The sequence below is a fragment of the Dromiciops gliroides genome, chromosome X (assembly GCF_019393635.1).
Source record: "Dromiciops gliroides isolate mDroGli1 chromosome X, mDroGli1.pri, whole genome shotgun sequence".
In the NCBI taxonomy this organism is placed as follows: domain Eukaryota; kingdom Metazoa; phylum Chordata; class Mammalia; order Microbiotheria; family Microbiotheriidae; genus Dromiciops; species Dromiciops gliroides.
The window spans coordinates 25,790,685-25,807,994 of record NC_057867.1 but is presented as its reverse complement, the minus strand read 5'-3'; the positions used below and the strand labels follow the sequence as shown (position 1 = coordinate 25,807,994).

General features: G+C 46.7%; 1 protein-coding gene across 1 annotated transcript in view; it reads right to left on the bottom strand.

Moving 5' to 3' along the window:
* The window catches only part of OPHN1 (oligophrenin 1), a 278,050-nt gene that overhangs the window by 8,397 nt on the left and 252,343 nt on the right, over positions 1 to 17,310 (bottom strand). The window contains exons 20-23 of the mRNA XM_043974083.1: positions 11,918 to 12,226; positions 4,102 to 4,267; positions 2,634 to 2,684; positions 1,242 to 1,293 (exon numbers count right to left, since the gene is read on the bottom strand). Of these exons, the coding sequence (XP_043830018.1) occupies positions 1,251 to 1,293; positions 2,634 to 2,684; positions 4,102 to 4,267; positions 11,918 to 12,226 (569 nt within the window). The 3' untranslated portion in view covers positions 1,242 to 1,250. The remainder of the gene's footprint in view (positions 1 to 1,241; positions 1,294 to 2,633; positions 2,685 to 4,101; positions 4,268 to 11,917; positions 12,227 to 17,310) is intronic.

Genomic DNA, 17,310 nt, shown 5'->3' with positions numbered 1-17,310 from the left:
ATCCAGCCTCAGACACTTGACACTTAATAGCTGTGTGACCCTGGACAAGTCACTTAACCCTCAATGCCCTGCCCCCCCCAAAAAAACCAACAATACAAACAAACAAACAAAACAAGATTCTAAACTTCAAGCTTGGAGGGACCTCAGAGGACAGTTGTTCCAACCCCTTTATTTTACAGAGGAGGAAAGTGAGGCCCAGGGGAGGGGAAAAGACTTTTCCAAGGTCACACGTAAGATCCTAGATCTGGAGCTGGAAGGGACCTCAGAGACCACTGAGTCTAATCCCTCATTTTACAGAGTGGGAAACTGAGGCCCAGGGAGGGGAAAGAAAGGACTTGTCCAAGGTCACACGGGTACACAGGTTACACCTGTGTGTAACGTAATGCAATGTCACAAGCAATTCAACGTGCATATAGACAGGATTCCTAGTGAAAGGCCACTCATTTCCCTGTCCCATGGGGCTCTGAATGAATCTCAAATGAATGTTAAGCGATTCTTTGGGAGGAATGCAGATGCCCACATTGACCCTAATGAAGAATTCTATGACTACAGATGCCAGGGAGAGAATTAGGGGTGCACCGTTACTCTGAAATGGTTGAGAGCAGTTCCCACACATAGGCCCATCCAACTCATGGCTATGGGTGTTTGGAACAAATTTCTGACCCCCAAGGGCAGGTACTTCCACCGAGTACTAAGACCCCTCCCCAGCAAAAATCTACGACTGTTTTGGCCTCGAGTCCTCTTCTCTTGTCTTCCTCTTGGAGCCTGGCAGGGACCCAGGGCTCAAGAAGACTGTGGGGGCATCAAGGACGGGCTGGTGCTGGATGTTGTTTGGACTACCTAAGGTCAACAAGGGCCATATTCAGCCAGAGAATCTCAGGAAGGTCATGGAGTCAATTCGGTTCTGCATCAGTGAATCATGGAACTTGAGGGCCTGTGGCAGAGTCCAATCCAGACTTCCATGAAAGGAATCCTATCATGACCCACAAACGGTCATTCGGCCTCTGCTTGGAGGCCCCGATGATATCACACTTCGCTCAAGAACCAATGCTAAAGAAAGGGAAGATTGGAAATAGACTTCTAGATTGTTCTCCCTGAGACTGATTATGGAGGGAAGAGCACGCCGGGGCTCAGCTTCTGCCCTTGCCCCCATTGTGTATTATGAGCCACATGGCTGATCTAGCAAGCCCGACCTGAACTAGGGAAGGTCCTGGACCCAGAGATGTGGATCACATACATACCTTGGGGCCTCAACTCTCATCCCCAGTGAGTCTTCCTTGTGGAGAAGAGGAGCTGTGTGGAAAGGAGAAGTAAAGTCTCAGTACGCGTCCAGAACATCTGGAGTGTCAATGGGAAGGAGAACTGAAGGTCAACAGGGCGACTACCTTACTCTGATTCCTCCTTAGAAATTTCCGTCTAGACTTGCTGGTGGGTCCCAAGCTTAGGAAAGATTTCTGCTAAGGGTGAGCACAACTTTGATCTTGGAACAGAAGATGATTCCATGTTCTTCCCTCCCTCCAAAGCCATACCAGGGAATAACAAAAAGGGACATTGAGGAGAAGTGGGTTGGGACTCAGTTAATTTAAGGAGCCTTGATGAGTTGAGTTTGGACCCAACAGGAAGCAGCCCAAACAGAAGACTCTGGGAGAGTTGAGGCAAAAAGAAAGGTAGATGAGAGGGGATGTTGTGGAAGGATGGCTGTTTGGGTGAGAGAGCCTTGGAGAGGGGATCGTGGCCCAGGTATCTTCTGAGGTCTCTTGGATTCGGGTGCCAGGGGAGCCGTGAGGCAGCCAATCTGAGTGACCACAGCGTACCCCCAGAACCTGTGACTTCCATCAGGATAGATGTGAACAAAGCACGGTAGAGGGAGGGTGGTAAGCCTCAGGTGAATGTTGTCTTCTCCCTCGTGTCTGATGAACTAGCTAACTTTGCCTTCCCTCTTCTTGGGTGAAGTCTGGGGACTCATCTGAGAAGCCATGCCCATTCTGGGGTGGCCAGGGCACCCAAGACTGAACCCCAGAATGAAGGGGGTCCCCAGGGTGTCAGTTAAAGGTCTAGCCTGGGCCTCCTAGAGGCCTTTGCACAGGAGATGGTGTTCTAGGGTGTGGACACCAAATCTTGGGCAGGGCAGAAACACGATCACATCTGCAGGGACCGTGTGCCCTATGAGATACTCCTTTCTACCCACTTGAGCCCTTCCATTGTTAGTATGCAACTCTTCAAGGAACACAGTGGATGGAAAAACTGGAGGCCTTGCCTCCCACGGAGCTGGCAAAGAGCCTTCTAGAGATCTTTGTGAAGGGCCCAGTTGAGTCAATAAATATGTCCCCTTCATTTTACAGAAAAGGAAACTGAGGCCCAGGGAGATATGATTTACCCAGGGTCACACAGAGGCTCCTTAGCTCTCTAGAGTTGGCAGGGCCCTCAGAGGCCACCAAGGGCAACTCCCTCATGTTAGAGAGGAGGAAACTGAGGCATGGCAGGGAAATGACTTGCCCAGGGTCACATAGCCACTATGTATCAGAGTCAGGAATACTGGCTTCAAATCCTGGCTCAAAGTCCGGTTCCTTCATGGGAAATGGAGTGCAGGAGGGAAGGGAAAATACTTGCAGGGTGAAGCCTGTATCTCTTACCTTCCTGTCTTCCGAGAAGCCGTTTCAAAGAACCGGGTTCGACAAGCCACCCTGCAGAGAGAAGCAGTCCGAGTCCTGTTAAGTGGCTTTGGGATAGAAGCCCAGCTACTTTCCACTTACCAAGTGCCTGCCGCCACGTCCCCGACTCCCCGGGTCGCTCACCCTAGGCAGTGGATCACTCCATCAAGAATTTGAAAGCCATGAACTGGTCTGTATGAATGAGTTCCCATGGGCCAAGCCCAGTCTCGCCTAGCAGCCATGCCTTTTGGGGAGGAGTCAGTCAATAATAAACATCCATTAAGCACCTACTATATGCCAGGGACTGTGCTAAGCATTCTCATCCAGTCCAAAGCTGGGCCAGTTAGGAAGGACCAGCCCTCTCAGTACCCACCAAAGCCTTTCCTATTGAGGATGGGAATAAGATCCCAATGGAAGGGGCCAAGGATTCTATCCCCCATTTGACAAATTCAGAAAGCCCGGCTAGCTTCAAGCCCGGTCCTGTCTCTAAAGCTGGGTTACTTTCTACTTCACCACACCAGATCTGGGCCCCTGCATCAAACAAACAATGGTCATTGAGTCCAGGGGACCTAAAGGCAGTAGATGTTTGAGAAACCTTGACCTGGACTGTTGATTGAACTAAATAGGAGTGTCTCTTGTCTCTTCTCCTTTCGGAAAAAGCTGCCTGGACTCTTGGGAGGAAACTGTGGTCTCTAGAGAACCCCAATGATTGGCTTTGTCTGGGATAAGGGACAGCTGGGGAATTCTAGAACTGGACAACCCTCTGAGTCCCTCTTTGCTCAGGGAGTCTGGGTAATCACCGCTGACTATATTTAAGCTTTTATTGGGGGAAGATATGGAAAGAATCCCTGATTTTGGCGCCAACCTGAAGCTTTTGTCATTTTGTAAAAACACTTCACTGATTAGCCAAAATGGAGGAGTGGTAGGGTTTTTTTCCTTTTCCTTTTTCTTCTTCCATTTTATGGACACTGCAAACAATGGGCCAGGAGAGAGAAGGAAAGGAACAGGCCCAGGTCCGGCTGGAAAAGCCAGGCCAAAAGCAGCCCAGTGAGAACTGGAGCTAGGCCTTGGTCCTATCCCAGCCACTGCTGCTCTGATTCCTTGGCTTTCGGCCTGGCCTCTGCAGGGCCCGCCAGACTCTGGCTCTGGTCCTCCACCAAAAGCCTCTCTGGAGAACTTTACTCCATTTGGTGGAATTAAATTACTTGAAAATCCAGTGGTAATAATAACAAAAATCAAAACATTTCAGAAGCAAGAGAGCATGAAACCAGCTGGCTAATCTAATCCTCCTAAAAAAAGGGTAAGGAGCAACTGAGAAAGATGGGTCTCAGATCATGCCCTGAAGGCCCCCCACCGAGGCCCTGGCAGAGTTGGGCCTGAAGGCTGAGCCTCGGCCCTGACCTTTGACCAGCCCCGCACGATGGACTCAGAAAGTACTTTGGATACATACACAGAGGCCATTGTTTCTGGGGCCCCTCCAGCCACAGGTTCTGGCTTCGGTTCTGGCTTCTGGGGCATGATTGCCCGGCAAGGAGGATCCGGGGGACGAACTGGAGGCCGAGTTATTGCTGGTTTGTCTCCTGGGGAGCGTGCTTTAGTGAAGCTGTCATAGTCTCCTGGAAGTGGGGAAACACAAGTTATTGGGGATTCCATGCTGAAGGATGGTTAGTTAAAATAAATGCAGCTCAGTGGGGAGTCCCAACCTTCTTGGGCCTCTGGCACTGGCTCCCACATCCCCAACCCCCATTCTTTGTAAGACAGTGCCAGGGTCATTTTTCTAATGCACATCTCTGATCCCATCACTCCCCCTGAACCAATACCATCTATAGCTCCCTATTACCAATGTACTAAGGTCTAAACTCCCGAGTCCAGCCCTCAAGTCTTTCCATGTTCTGGTCCCCAAGCAACTTTCCAGCCTTGGACCTTCTGTTCCAGTCAGAGCAGGCTCCTCACTGTGATGACACCCTTGGGTCTCTCTAGTCCCTAAAGCTGAAGCCATGTAAGCTCCTACCCGAAGGCCCAGACAGCCTCTTCCCCCCAAGTTCTGGGATCTATATGGGAAAACATAAGGTTCTCAGGAACTTGAGACAGATGACTGAGCATCAGGTCTCACCTGCTTCTGATTTTGCTAAAACTTCATATTTCTGTGACAATAAGGAGAATCTTTTAGGGACAAGCTTAAAGATCAGAGAGGGGAGGTGAAGTAAGTGACTTGCCCAGGGTCACACATCCAGCAACTGTTAGAAGCCAGGTCTCATATGCTATTTCTGCTCCAGGCCAAACAGTTGGACTCTTCCCTTGGTCCAACTGACTCAGACTTACCCTGGCACACTCCCCTTGGCTCCCTGTCCTACCTAGGCCTGCTGAGCCAGGGGCCCTGACTTTTACCACCCTCTCCACACCACTGCCCAAGAAGTGGCAAAGCCTCCTTATAATATCAAGTACAAACGCTGCCATTCACAACTTAGCTCCCACCAAACTGGCTTCCTTCCACCCCCCATCTCTGTCCCTTCGTACATACTGTCCCCATGACTGGCACACGTTCCCTCCTCCCTCCCATCTCTCAGCACCTCGAGTTTCTTTCAAAGCTCAGCAGAAGTGCTGGCCTACAATCTGAAGCCTCTCCCCGACTCCTGGAATTGCCTTGGGTGTTAATTTTATAGACGTCATGCAGATATTTCTTTGTGGATGTGTTGTCTCCCTGCTAAAACGTAAGCTTGCCGAGGGCAGGGATTTTCATTTCCATCTTTGTATCTTTAGTGTCTGGTATACAGTAGGTACCTAATGCTTGCTGATTGGTTGAAATGAGACAAAATATGCAAAGACCTTTGCAAATCCTAAAGCTCTCTCCTCTTCTCCAATCTATACCCATTCAGTCACTGGACCTTGGCCAGCAAGTGGCCACCAAGTGTTTGCCTTGGGAGAGAAAGCTTTGCCTGACTCCAAGATGAAGTCTGGCCCATGGCAGATGGACTCGCTGCATGTGGTTCTGCTCTTCTAGATCAAGTCCGGTGACACTAAACTCTCCTCCATGACAATCCTTCAAATATCTGAAGTCGGCTCTTAGGTCTCCCCCAAGTTTTCAAAGCCCTTTGCCATCCTGGTGGCATTCAGCTAATTGGCTAGGGAGCACCACAGTGCACAGAGCACTGGGCCTGGATTCAGGAAGACCTGAGTTCAAATCCAACCTCAGACATTTACCAGCTGGATAGATTTACCCTGGCCAAGTCACTTAACCTCTGTTTCCTTATATGCAAAATGGAGATACTAATAGTACCTACCTCCCAGGGCTGTTGTGAGGATCACATGAGATATCTGTCAAATGCTTTGCAAACCTTATGGTGTTATATAAATACTAGTTATTGTTATTTCCATAAGTGAGGCCAGAAGTGAACACAATATCCCAGGGCAGAGGACAACAGGGCCAACGCCTCTCGCATTTGAGCCAACATGCTCCTCTCTATGCCATCCAATATCACATTCATTTTTCAAGCTACTATATTGTCCCAATGGGTCTTATTGTACTTATAGTATCAGTGATCTCATCAACCGCCCCTCCACCTTATACTTATGAAGCTGATGCATAAGACTTTCCATTTGTCCCTATTACATTTCCTCTGCTTGGGTCAACATGCCAGATAACTGAGATGGATGCTTTTTGATCTTGACCCTATCCCACAGACCCCCCCCCCACTTTATGAAACCACACCTTTAGACGTATTCTATCTTCAATAGATTCCAAATCTACTGAACTATACAAGCAGCTTGTCTACAAGGAGAGCAAGAGAGACTTGGCCAGATAGTTTGCTGAACCAAGGCAGACTACATCTGCTGCATTGCCCTAGTCTGTCACCATGGAAGCTCTGGGGAAGGGAAGGAAGGAGGGAGGGAAGAAAGGAGAGAGGGAGGAAGGGGCTAGTTCAAATCTAACCTCAGACATTTGAAACTTGACTATCTGTGTGACCCTGGGCAAGTCACTAAACCCTCATTGCCCTGCAAAAAAAAAAAAAAAAAGTCTTACTGGCCCTGCTGGTTTGAGGAAAGAGGGCAGAGAGCAGGGCACCAGCCAAAAGGCCTGCTCTGAAGACCAGGGAGATGGCAGACGGCCCCAACTAACTCCTCAAGACAGCCCTCAGAGCTCCGTCCACCTGGGCAACTAACGCAGCTAAGCTCAGAGCGTTTAGGAGAAAATGAGCTCTTTCAATAATGGCTTGTACCGACTGTGGTTTTTACAGATGGGCTGTGACTGTCCATTAGTCACATTTCCTCGTTTAAGACTCATTATGTTTTAACAATCCACCGTGGCTGGTTTTCATGCTTTCCCAGAGAAGACTGCTGAATTGTTCCAGGGGGACAATTAATTGCTAAGGGAGAGAATACGTCTAAAGGTGTGGTTTCATAAAGTGGGTGGGGGGGTGGTCTGTGGTTAGGGGGAAAGAGAAGCTTTTTGCACAATGGGAGAGGCCACAAGAGTGTGAAGAGCCGGCAAAGGAAGCACCACATCAGAGAAAGCCTTGGGTTCTAGTCCCTACTGCACCACTTATTAGCTGGGTGACTTTGGCCAAGTTACTTAACTCCTCTGGGCCTTGTTTCTCATCCCACTTTAACATGACTATTCCAGGAAGTGGAGGGGGGGGGGCAGAATAAGAGAACTTGAGGCTGGTATCCAGCAGCCAGAGAAGAAAACAGGTGATTGAGCTGAGGTTACATTCACAGAATCAAAGGGCTGAGAATATGATCAGATTCTTGGAATTTTTTAGAGAACATAGAAACGGGCTAGTCTCACACCCTCATTTTTACAGAGGAGGAAACTGAGGCCTGTCCAGTCAAACAGTTAGAAAGCAGCAGAACTCAAATGCCAACGCAGGTCCTGCCAACTCTTTCCACTTTCTGGTAGTGACTTTTCACAAAATCTAGGCCCAGGACTAAAGTAGCAGAGGCCTACACGAGAAGGGGAAGATGGGAAGGCTCTCTAATCTGCAGTTCAGACTTTTTACCTCTCTGCTTAAGCCAAGGCTTTGGGAGAGAGGGAGGAATGAATGACTGTTGTAATAGGGTTATTATCACATTCTCCCCATCCTGTCCTGCCTTATCTGCTCCCTTTCTCCAATGCTGGCTCATCCTCCCCCTGCTTGTCTGAAGGAACAAAAGTTTGGACACTTCCTTTTATTTGGCCATGGATGTTTTCCTCTTTTGCATATGAAAGGAAAGCATTTGTTATGCAGGTATATGTAAGGGAATTTGATTAGATGCACAATGGAATCTGTCCTTAACCAGAAAGGGAAGGGGGGTGGCAATATAACAAGAGGGAGGGATGGCAGATGGATAGTCTGAGCAGACATGTGACATGAAATGAACCAGAGGAAGGTCGGCTGAGTTGGAGAGATCTTCCAGCAGGGGAAGCCGACTCTAGGCCGAGTCCTGAGACCTGAGTTTAAAACCTGGCTCTGGGGCTGCTAGGTGGTGCAGTGGATGGAGCACTGGCCCTGGATTCAGGAGGACCTGAGTTCAAATTCAGCCTCAGCCTCAGCCTCAGACACTTGACTCTTACTAGCTGTGTGACCCTGGGCAAGTCACTTAACCTTCACTGCCCCACAAAAACAAAACAAAACAAAACAAAAAAAACCCTAGCCATTTTAAGGAGGCAGCTAGCTAGGTGGTGTAGTAGATAAAGCACCGGCCCTGGATTCAGGAGGACCCGAGTTAAAATCTGGCCTCAGACACTTGCCCCTTACTACCCATGTGACCCTGGGCAAGTCATTTAACCCTCATTGCCCCACAAAACAAACAAAAACCTGGCTCTGCCATGCACTGCCTGTCTGACCTTGGACAAGTCTCTTCTTGTCCCGGGGCTTCAGTTTCTTCTATTGAAAAACATGGGAGGGGCTGGACTTGATGGTTTCCAAGGACCCTTCTAGTTCTTGATCCAAGATCCTCATAATAAATTCTAAGAAGGACCCACAAGATGGGAAGAGAGGGAAGGACGAAGGGCCTGGTGTCCACACCAACTAGGTCATGAACCATCCAAGTATTGACATACACATCTCTCTCCTCACCTAGGGGGTAAGGACAAGGGCCAGGATACCCTAGCTCAGCACCAGTCATGGACGATACACTCGATGAATGCTAGCTGACAAGATGAGGCCTTTTTGCCTCAGCTGTCAGAGTATCTATTGCCAGCACTGGGGGAGGAGGGGCAGTGTTTCTATCTCTAGAGATGCTGACAGAGGCCCTTGTACTTTTTTTTTTTTTTCGGTGAGGCTGTTGGGGTTAAGTGACTTGCCCAGGGTCACACAGCTAGTAAGTGTTAAGTGTCTGAGGTCAGATTTGAACTCGGGTCCTCCTGAATCCAAGGCCGGTGCTCTATCCACTGCACCACCTAGCCGCCCCCTGCCCTTGCACTTCTAAGTCCTTAGAAGCCACCTAATCTCACAACTTCATCTTCTACATGAGGAAACCGAGATCTAAAGAGAGAAACTTGTCCCAAAATACATAAGTGTTAGTACCAAAACTAGAACCCAGCTCTCTTGCTTCTTGGTCCAGGGGTTATTCTCCCGTACCATTTAGCAGAAGAGGCGATGTTGTGCCGCTGACGTCATAGCTCTAGATCTCTGATTCCATTGTGTCATCTTATCCAAATCCCTTCCCCCTCCCTGGGCCTCAGTTTCCCCCTCTGTAAGTGAAGGGGTTGAACTACATGACTTTTGAAGTCCCGTCCAGCTCAAAATCTCTGACCCTAGCATCTTAAGAAAGGAAAAGAAAAAATCTGACAAGGAAAATGAGTTGAATTTAGAAACGGACTAGAAGCAGGAGAAAACAAAAGCAGTTCATAGGCATGATTCTCATATACCAGAATTTTAGAGGAAGGAACCAGACTTTGAAGACCTTGGGCTAGAAGATGGATAGTGTGGGATGATGGAAAGGGCCGTGGGCTTGTAGTTAGAGAACCGGTGTCTGAATACTGGTTTTGTTCCTTTCTAGCTCTGTGACCTTGGGCAAGTCATTTCTTCTCTGGCGGCCTCAATTTCCAGCTCAGTCAACCAAGAGACCTGAACTCTCTGATCTCTAAGGTTCCCTCTAGCACTAAACTCTCTGATCCCAAATCATCCAAGACAATTTGAATATCATCTCCCAAATCCCATCTAAGTCACGCTGGTGGGAAGGCACAGTGGCCCTGGGAACAAGGAGAGAAGTGGGCTGAGTAAGGTAATCCCAACCTCATTCATAGCCAGGCCGCTTCCCTGGCTGCCCAGGGAAGCTGCTCAGTGGGCTCAAAGTGAAGAGATAGCAGCTTTGAGGCAGGGGTCTTGGCAGAAGCCCCCTTTAAATGGTGACAAGGCCCTTCTCATCCATGCCCCCAAAGCCAGCCATGTGGGATGGACTGAGGTGAAGGCATCCAAGGCTGAGCTTTTTATGATGGTGGCAAAACATCACTCAGCTCCTTCCTCCACTCCACCCCTCCCTTGCCACTGGTAAAGCCTGGAGACCCCTGAGTATTGCCAAGTGTGCTGTAATTCTAGGTCTCTCACTAATGGCAGAGCCAGACTGTGCTAATGCAAAACTCTTGAGTCTGTCTGGCTGAGATAAGGACTTGGGAGGGAATAGCAGCAGTGCTGCTATTCCCTTCATGTGATAGAGGGGAGGGGAAGAGGAGTGGAGAACCCAGCACCACCTGACACTGGCACTGAGGGGCACTGAGGTCCCATCTGTGTCCAACTGACTTCATCTTAGGGCCTGACTAGGGCAAAACACATTTGATTTCAGGGAGGAGAATCAGAGGTCCCCAGAAAGGCTGCTATACAACAGGGCTGAGAAGATGACTGATCACTTCCATCTTAAGAAAGAAGCGGGGCAGCTAGGTGGCGCAGTGGATAGAGCACCGGCCCTGGAGTCAGTAGGACCTGAGTTCAAATCCAGCCTCAGACACTTAACACTTACTAGCTGTGTGTCTCTGGGCAAGTCACTTAACCCTCATTGCCCTGCAAACACTCCCCCCCCCCACAAAAAAATAACAAAAAAAGAAAGAAGCGGGGCAGCTAGGTGGCTCAGTGGATAGAGCACTGGCCCTGGAGTCAGGAGGACCTGAGTTCAAATCTGACCTTAGACACTTGATACTTACTAGCTGTGTGAATCTGGGCAAGTCACTGAACCCCAATTACCTCACCAAAAAAAAATGACAGAAAGAAAGAAGAATGCAGTCACACAGACTCCAGTGAGCAAGGCCCATGTAGTCTATTGAGGCCAGGGGGAAAGTACATCTTGCTGGCTTCTAGATATTTTCAAAGGGCCAAGATTTACATGGTACAGGCTTACTATGTATATCCTAGGAAAATATTCGAATGAGCCACTTTGGGACAAAAATAACTCATCCCATCAGTGACCTCCATCTTGTACTTGGCTTGACCAGTCACTGGATTACAGACACATGCAGTTTGTCCCAGGGTCTTCAATAGCCAGAGGGAAGCACTACAGGTGAGTTTTAGTAGTTGCTGTTCAGTTGTACCTGACTCTTTGTGACCCCATTTGGGTTTTTCTTTTTTCTTTTTTTGCAGGGCAACAAGGGTTAAGTGACTTGCCCAGGATCACATAGCTAGTAAGTGTCCAGTGCCTGAGGTCAAATTTGAACTCAGATCCTCCTGAATCCAGGGCCGGTGCTTTATCCACTGCAGCGCCACCTAGCTGCCCCCATTTGGGGTTTTCTTTGGCAAAGATCCTGGAGTGGTTTGCCATGACCTTCTTTGGCTCATTTGGCAGATGGGGAAACTGTGGCAAACAGGGTTAAATGACTTGCCCAGGGTCACACAGCTAGGAAGTGTCTGAGGTCAGATTTGAACTCAGGTCTTCCTGACTCCAGGCCCAAAGCTCTATCTGCTGCAGCACTACCTAGCTGCTGCCCAGGGTTTTAGTAGAGTTACCATTTCTTAAGGTTATGCTATGAGGAGGGTCCTGGGCTGGGCCCTTCTAACAGGATTCTCTAAATGTTGGGGTCCACCTCGCATTTTCACAGAGACAGCAACATTTTCACTTTACAATGTTTTCAGAAACCCAAAGTCCTGCAAAACATGGCTCAGTTTTTCCTTTCTTTCCACTAAGCCGGAAAGTAGAGGGTTGCAGAGCCAACCTTTCTCAATTTCCTTCCAAGTTTCATTAACCTCGGGGCAGTCCTTTAGGCGCATTCATGAGGCTTGGGGAAGGCAGTGGTTTGCCTCCATTCTGGCTCATGGAACATCCCTGAGCCCCACTCCCAGCCCAGAGTAGGCACTTACCCTCCCTGCTGTGAGCCAGAGGCCTGGGAGCTGGCCTCTTCACATGAAGAGAGGGGGCCCTGGCTGGCCCAGGACCCATCATCAGACCATTGGCCACTTTGGCAGGGGGCTTGGGGCCATCCTGCAGCCTGGACACCAGCTTGCCCACGTCTACCTCTGGGCACGGCTCCGACCTGCTGTCAGAACTGGGTCTGATTGGGGATCTTCTCCCAGGCTCAGCTTCCCCACTCCTCTGAACAGCCAGCTTCTGGTGAGGCAGTGGCTTGGGACTTTCCGGGCTGTCAGCAAGGGGGCCATTAAGGGTTTCATCTGGAAGAGGACAAAAAGGGAAACTGGGAATCACTGGCAAGTAGACAGTCATACCGAGGCCACACACACAGCACATGACCCTGGGGGGCCAGTTACTTCCCCAACCTGGGCCTCAGTTTCTCTCCCTGTAAAAGAAGGGTGTTAGACTCCATGGTTGTTGTTCAAAGAAGACCAATTACATTGGGAGGTGATGTCCTGACTTGCAGCGAATTGGGTCTAAATGAGGCAGGGCTGTGCCAGGTCAGCAGCCTCACTCTCTCCTCCAGAGCCATGACATATACATCAGGACGACTGGAGATGGCAGTGGGGGACCCTGGCCTTCCTTTTGAAGGTGATGTCTTTCCCAGATGGACTCAATGGAGCTTCAATGGTTTCTTTATGGTCATCATCATAATATAGCAAAGTTTCCCAAATTTAAGATGGTTTTATTTAAGAGATCATAATTCGGAGACTCTCAAGGCAACTGAGTAATAAACAACAGAAGCTCCTATTTCTAGAAGTTGAAAAAGGGCTGCCCGCCCCCTCCAACACAGTGAGGCTGGGGGTAGGAGGGTTAGGAACTGGATGCTACCAACTTACTGATGAAGAAAATGAGGCACAGTGGAGAGAGTGCTAGGCCTAGCTAGAGTCAGGAAGACATGAGTTCAAATTCAGCCTGAGACACTTACTAGCTGTGTGACCCTGGGCAAGCCACTTCACCTCTGCCTCAGTTTCCTCACCTGCCAGGGTGGTTATGAGGATAAAATGAGATAACATGATCATAAAGTACTTAGCATAGCACATAATAGATCCTTAATAAATCCTTCCCTCTCTCCCACATTACCAGTCAATTCCAGAGCCAAAATCTAAGCCCTGCCCTCCTGACTCCAAACACTTCAAATAACTAAAACATCTTTACTTCTGGGTAGCAGGCTGGACTGGGCCCTGCTATGCAAATCACTTGATCAACAAGCATTTATTAAGCACCTACTGTTTGTCAGCCACTATGCTGAGCATTGCAGATAGATACAAAGACACCAAACAAAACAGTCCCTGCCCTGGAGAAACACTTGTTGGCTGATTGCTGATAACAATAATAATAATAAGGTTTACAGAGATCTTTATAATCTTGTGAGGGGTGGGTAACCCATTTCACAGAGGGAACATGGCTCAGAGAAGGGTCAAAGCCAGGTCTTTCTTCTGACTCCTAAGACTGAAGTTCCTCCTTCTTGGCCATATTCTCTACCCCTGCCCTTCCACCAAAACTGGTTTGTCCAAATGCCAATGTTTTCAGTTCCTCATATTTCAAGACGATAAGGATAATCTCTGTGTAGTCAGCCACTCCCATAACCCATACCACAACAACCACATTTCTCCTGTTATTTCCTATAGAGAATTGACTTGGGGTTTTCTACAGGACACCAGTGTTTAGAAGGTGCTGACAATACTTGCAGCCCTTTCACAACCTAGAAGCAACTAAGCTCGGTGCCTCGTTCACAAGAATAGGGCAGGACAGGGTCTGGGTCTGTAATTGTTTTGGTGCAGGGAATTCCCACATGAGGAAACCTGTCCTACCAATGCAAGGCAGCAGCTTGTCAAATCTGTCTTCAACACAAGGACAAATAACTTGAAAGGACAGCGAGTCATACAGAGAATCACAAAATGTCAGAGCTGGACTGGACCTCGGAACACAGAATTTAAAAGAATCTAACCAGAAAGAACTTTGGGGGACATCCTAATCCAATAGGCTCATTTTGCATATGGGAAAACAGAGACCCAGAGAGTGACTGGCCCAAGGGCCTATGCATGTCCATGGCAGAGGCTGGACTCAGATCCAGGTCTCTGGGCTTGGTGCTTTTTCTCCCACTGCACCCTTCATTTCAGTAGCCATAACGAAATACCTCTGTACTGGACTTGTGGTTTCCTACCAGTGAGGAAGCTCCCCTGGCACTTACTCTGCAAATTCTAGTCTTAGAAATGTAGAGGGTCACACCTCCAGGATGTGGCAGAGTTGAGCCACAGGGTATCCAAGAAGGGCTCCCAGGGAAGGACACATGCCCGCAGATCCAGCCCAAGAACCACCTGTCTGATTCCCCACAGCCAAGCCAATCTCCCACCTGGAAGAACTGCTCAGGGGTCCAGCAAGGTGACTAAGTATATGGCCATGGCTAAGGGAAGGGGAAGGGACTATGTGCCAAGACACTGGGCTAAGTGCCTTACAAATATCCTCACAACATTCCTGGGAGGTAGGTGTTATTATTATATCCATTTTACAGATGAGGAAACTGAGGTAGACAGAGATGAAGTGACTTGCCCAGGATCCTACAGCTAGGAAGTATCTGAGGTTGGATTGGAACTTGGGTCTTTGTGACTCCAGAACTGGTGCTCCTAGCTGCTCAGCTAAGCCCAACTCCCCCTTCAAAACTTCAAAACAGCAAGATATGCTTAGGGGAAAGGAAAGAAATTATGACAAGAAAAACCCCAGAGGAAAACCAGCAGAGATATGGAACAAATTCATGACCTCAACATTCCATCTCCAGCCGCCACATCTTTTCTGAGGCTGTCCTGAATGCCTAAAATTTGCTCTCTCTCCTTCTCTCTGTCTCACAGGCTCCCAAACTTCATTCAAGATTCAACACACATTCTGCCTCCTACAAGAACATTCCCCTGGAACCCCTTTGGGGTTACTGTTCTTTCCTTTGTCAAATTATCACGTATGTTTATATGTAGCAGTTTGTATCCCTTCAACTGTATTCTATCAAACATATAAAGAGCAATTAATCCCTATGCTACATAAAGTGTTCTCAAAAATTGAGAAGGCATATTCTAGGGGGCAGCTAGGTGGCACAGTGGATAGAGCACCAGCCCTGGAGTCAGGAGGACCTGAGTTCAAATCCAGCCTCAGACACTTGACACTTACTAGCTGTGTTACCCTAGGCAAGTCACTTAACCCCAATTGCCTCACCAAAAATTTAAAAATAAATAAACAAACAAACAAATAAAGAGAGCAGGCATATTCTGTCAAGCTCCTTTCATGGCACAAAGATGTGGTACTGATATTTAAATAAGGAAGAGATAAAGCAGGGAAAGTACCACAGACTAATATCACTCATAAGTCGTGATGCAAAAATCTTAAATTAAGCAGTAGGAAAGGCATTAGATCAAAAGTTATTATCACTAAGGTGTATTTATGCCAATTTATCATTAATCACATGACTAATAAACAATAAAAACCATCTATATAGATGAAAAACCCCTTTGACAAAATATAATACTCATGTTAACAACAACAACAATAGCTAATATTTAAATAGTTTACTACGTGCAAGACACTGGGCTAAGCACTTTATAATCATTATCTCATTCGATCCTCATAAAAACCCTGGGAGGTAGGGGCTATTACTACCCCCATTTTATAGATGAGGAAAATGAGGCAAACAGAGTGACTTGTGACTTGTCCAAGGCCACACAGCTAATACATGTAAAAAAAACCCATTAAGTTGCATAGAAATGCAAGGTCCTTCCTTTAAATGATCAAAAACATTTAGTAGAAAAAGCATTATTTGTAATAGATAAATACTGGAAGATTTCCTAAGAAGATGAAGGATGAAACGAAGATGTGGCATGGTTTCATTATTATTTGACACAGAAATAGAAATACTAACTATATCAGACAAGATCAATATATTAAGGCAGTATACATTGGCAAAGAGGTAAAAGTATCTTTATCTGCAGATGGTTTACTTAGGGAACCTCAGAGAATATAGAAAAAAAACTAATCAAAACAACTCAAAACAAATCCACAAAAATCAACATTTCTGCACATTACTTTTAAAAAAAGCCAGAAAGAAGAGAAAGCCTATTTAAAGTTACTATAAAAATGCATAACCAACCACGACACAAAAAAGGCTTATAAATGGAACTCCAAAGTAATATTTGTGGAAATAACAGAAGAGCTAAATATCTGGAGTTTGGATATGTTCAATGTACATGGCTCGGGCCCACATTAATATAGTGTTATGCTAAATCATGCAGAAGTAGAAGTATGTAAAAACAATCGCAAAATTCATATCAAATGGCCAAATGTATATAATATCAAGGGAATTAAAGAAAAAAAGAATAAAGTAGCATTACTGGGTCTCAAATTATATCATAAAGCAGCAATTATCAAAACTATATGCTACTGGGGCAGCTAGGTGGTGCAGTGGATAAAGCACCGGCCCTGGATTCAGGAGGACCTGAGTTCAAATCCAGCCTCAGATACTTGACACTTACTAGCTGTGTGACCCTGGGCAAGTCACTTAACCCCAATTGCCTCACCAAACACCCACACCCACACACAACTATATGCTACTAAAATCAGGAGAATGTTGTACACAATAACAGCAATATTGTGTACAATACGGTGAAAGCCTTAATTATTCTGAGCAAGACAATTCTGAAGGACTTAAGGTGAAAAATGTTCTTCATCTTCAGAGAAAGAACTGATGAACTCTGAGTGTAGACTAAAACATATGGTTTTTCCCTTTATTTTTCTTGCCTTTTTGGTAACATGGTTAATATGGTAATCTGTTTTGCATGACTTTGCATGTATAATGGATATCATATTGCTTGCTTTCTCAAGGTCTGGAGTAAGGGAAACAATTAGGAACTCAAAATTTTAAAAAACGAAAAGGCTAAAAAGCAAACAAATAACAGAAAAACAAAAACCCATCTGCTACTGGTTAAATAAGATAAAGGTAGATCAGTGGAACAGACTAGATAAAGAAGACCTAGAAACAAATACCAACTATTGAAGGAGGTATCCTTTATCTAATAAGAACTGCTGAGAAAATTGGAAAGATGTTTGGCAGAAAATAAGTTTAGACCAGCATCTAATACCATGAACCACAAACATTTCAAATAGAAAAATAATCTAAATATAAAAAATTTACATCACAAAAAATTGGAGAAAATGGAAGGTTACATCATTTACTACTACAGATAGCAAAATTTCTAAATAGCCATGTGATGGAAGAGATCATAAAAGACAAAATATACAATTTTGAATATACCAAATTAGATGGTAGCATAAGAAATAGATTTAGAGCCAGAAGGGACCATGG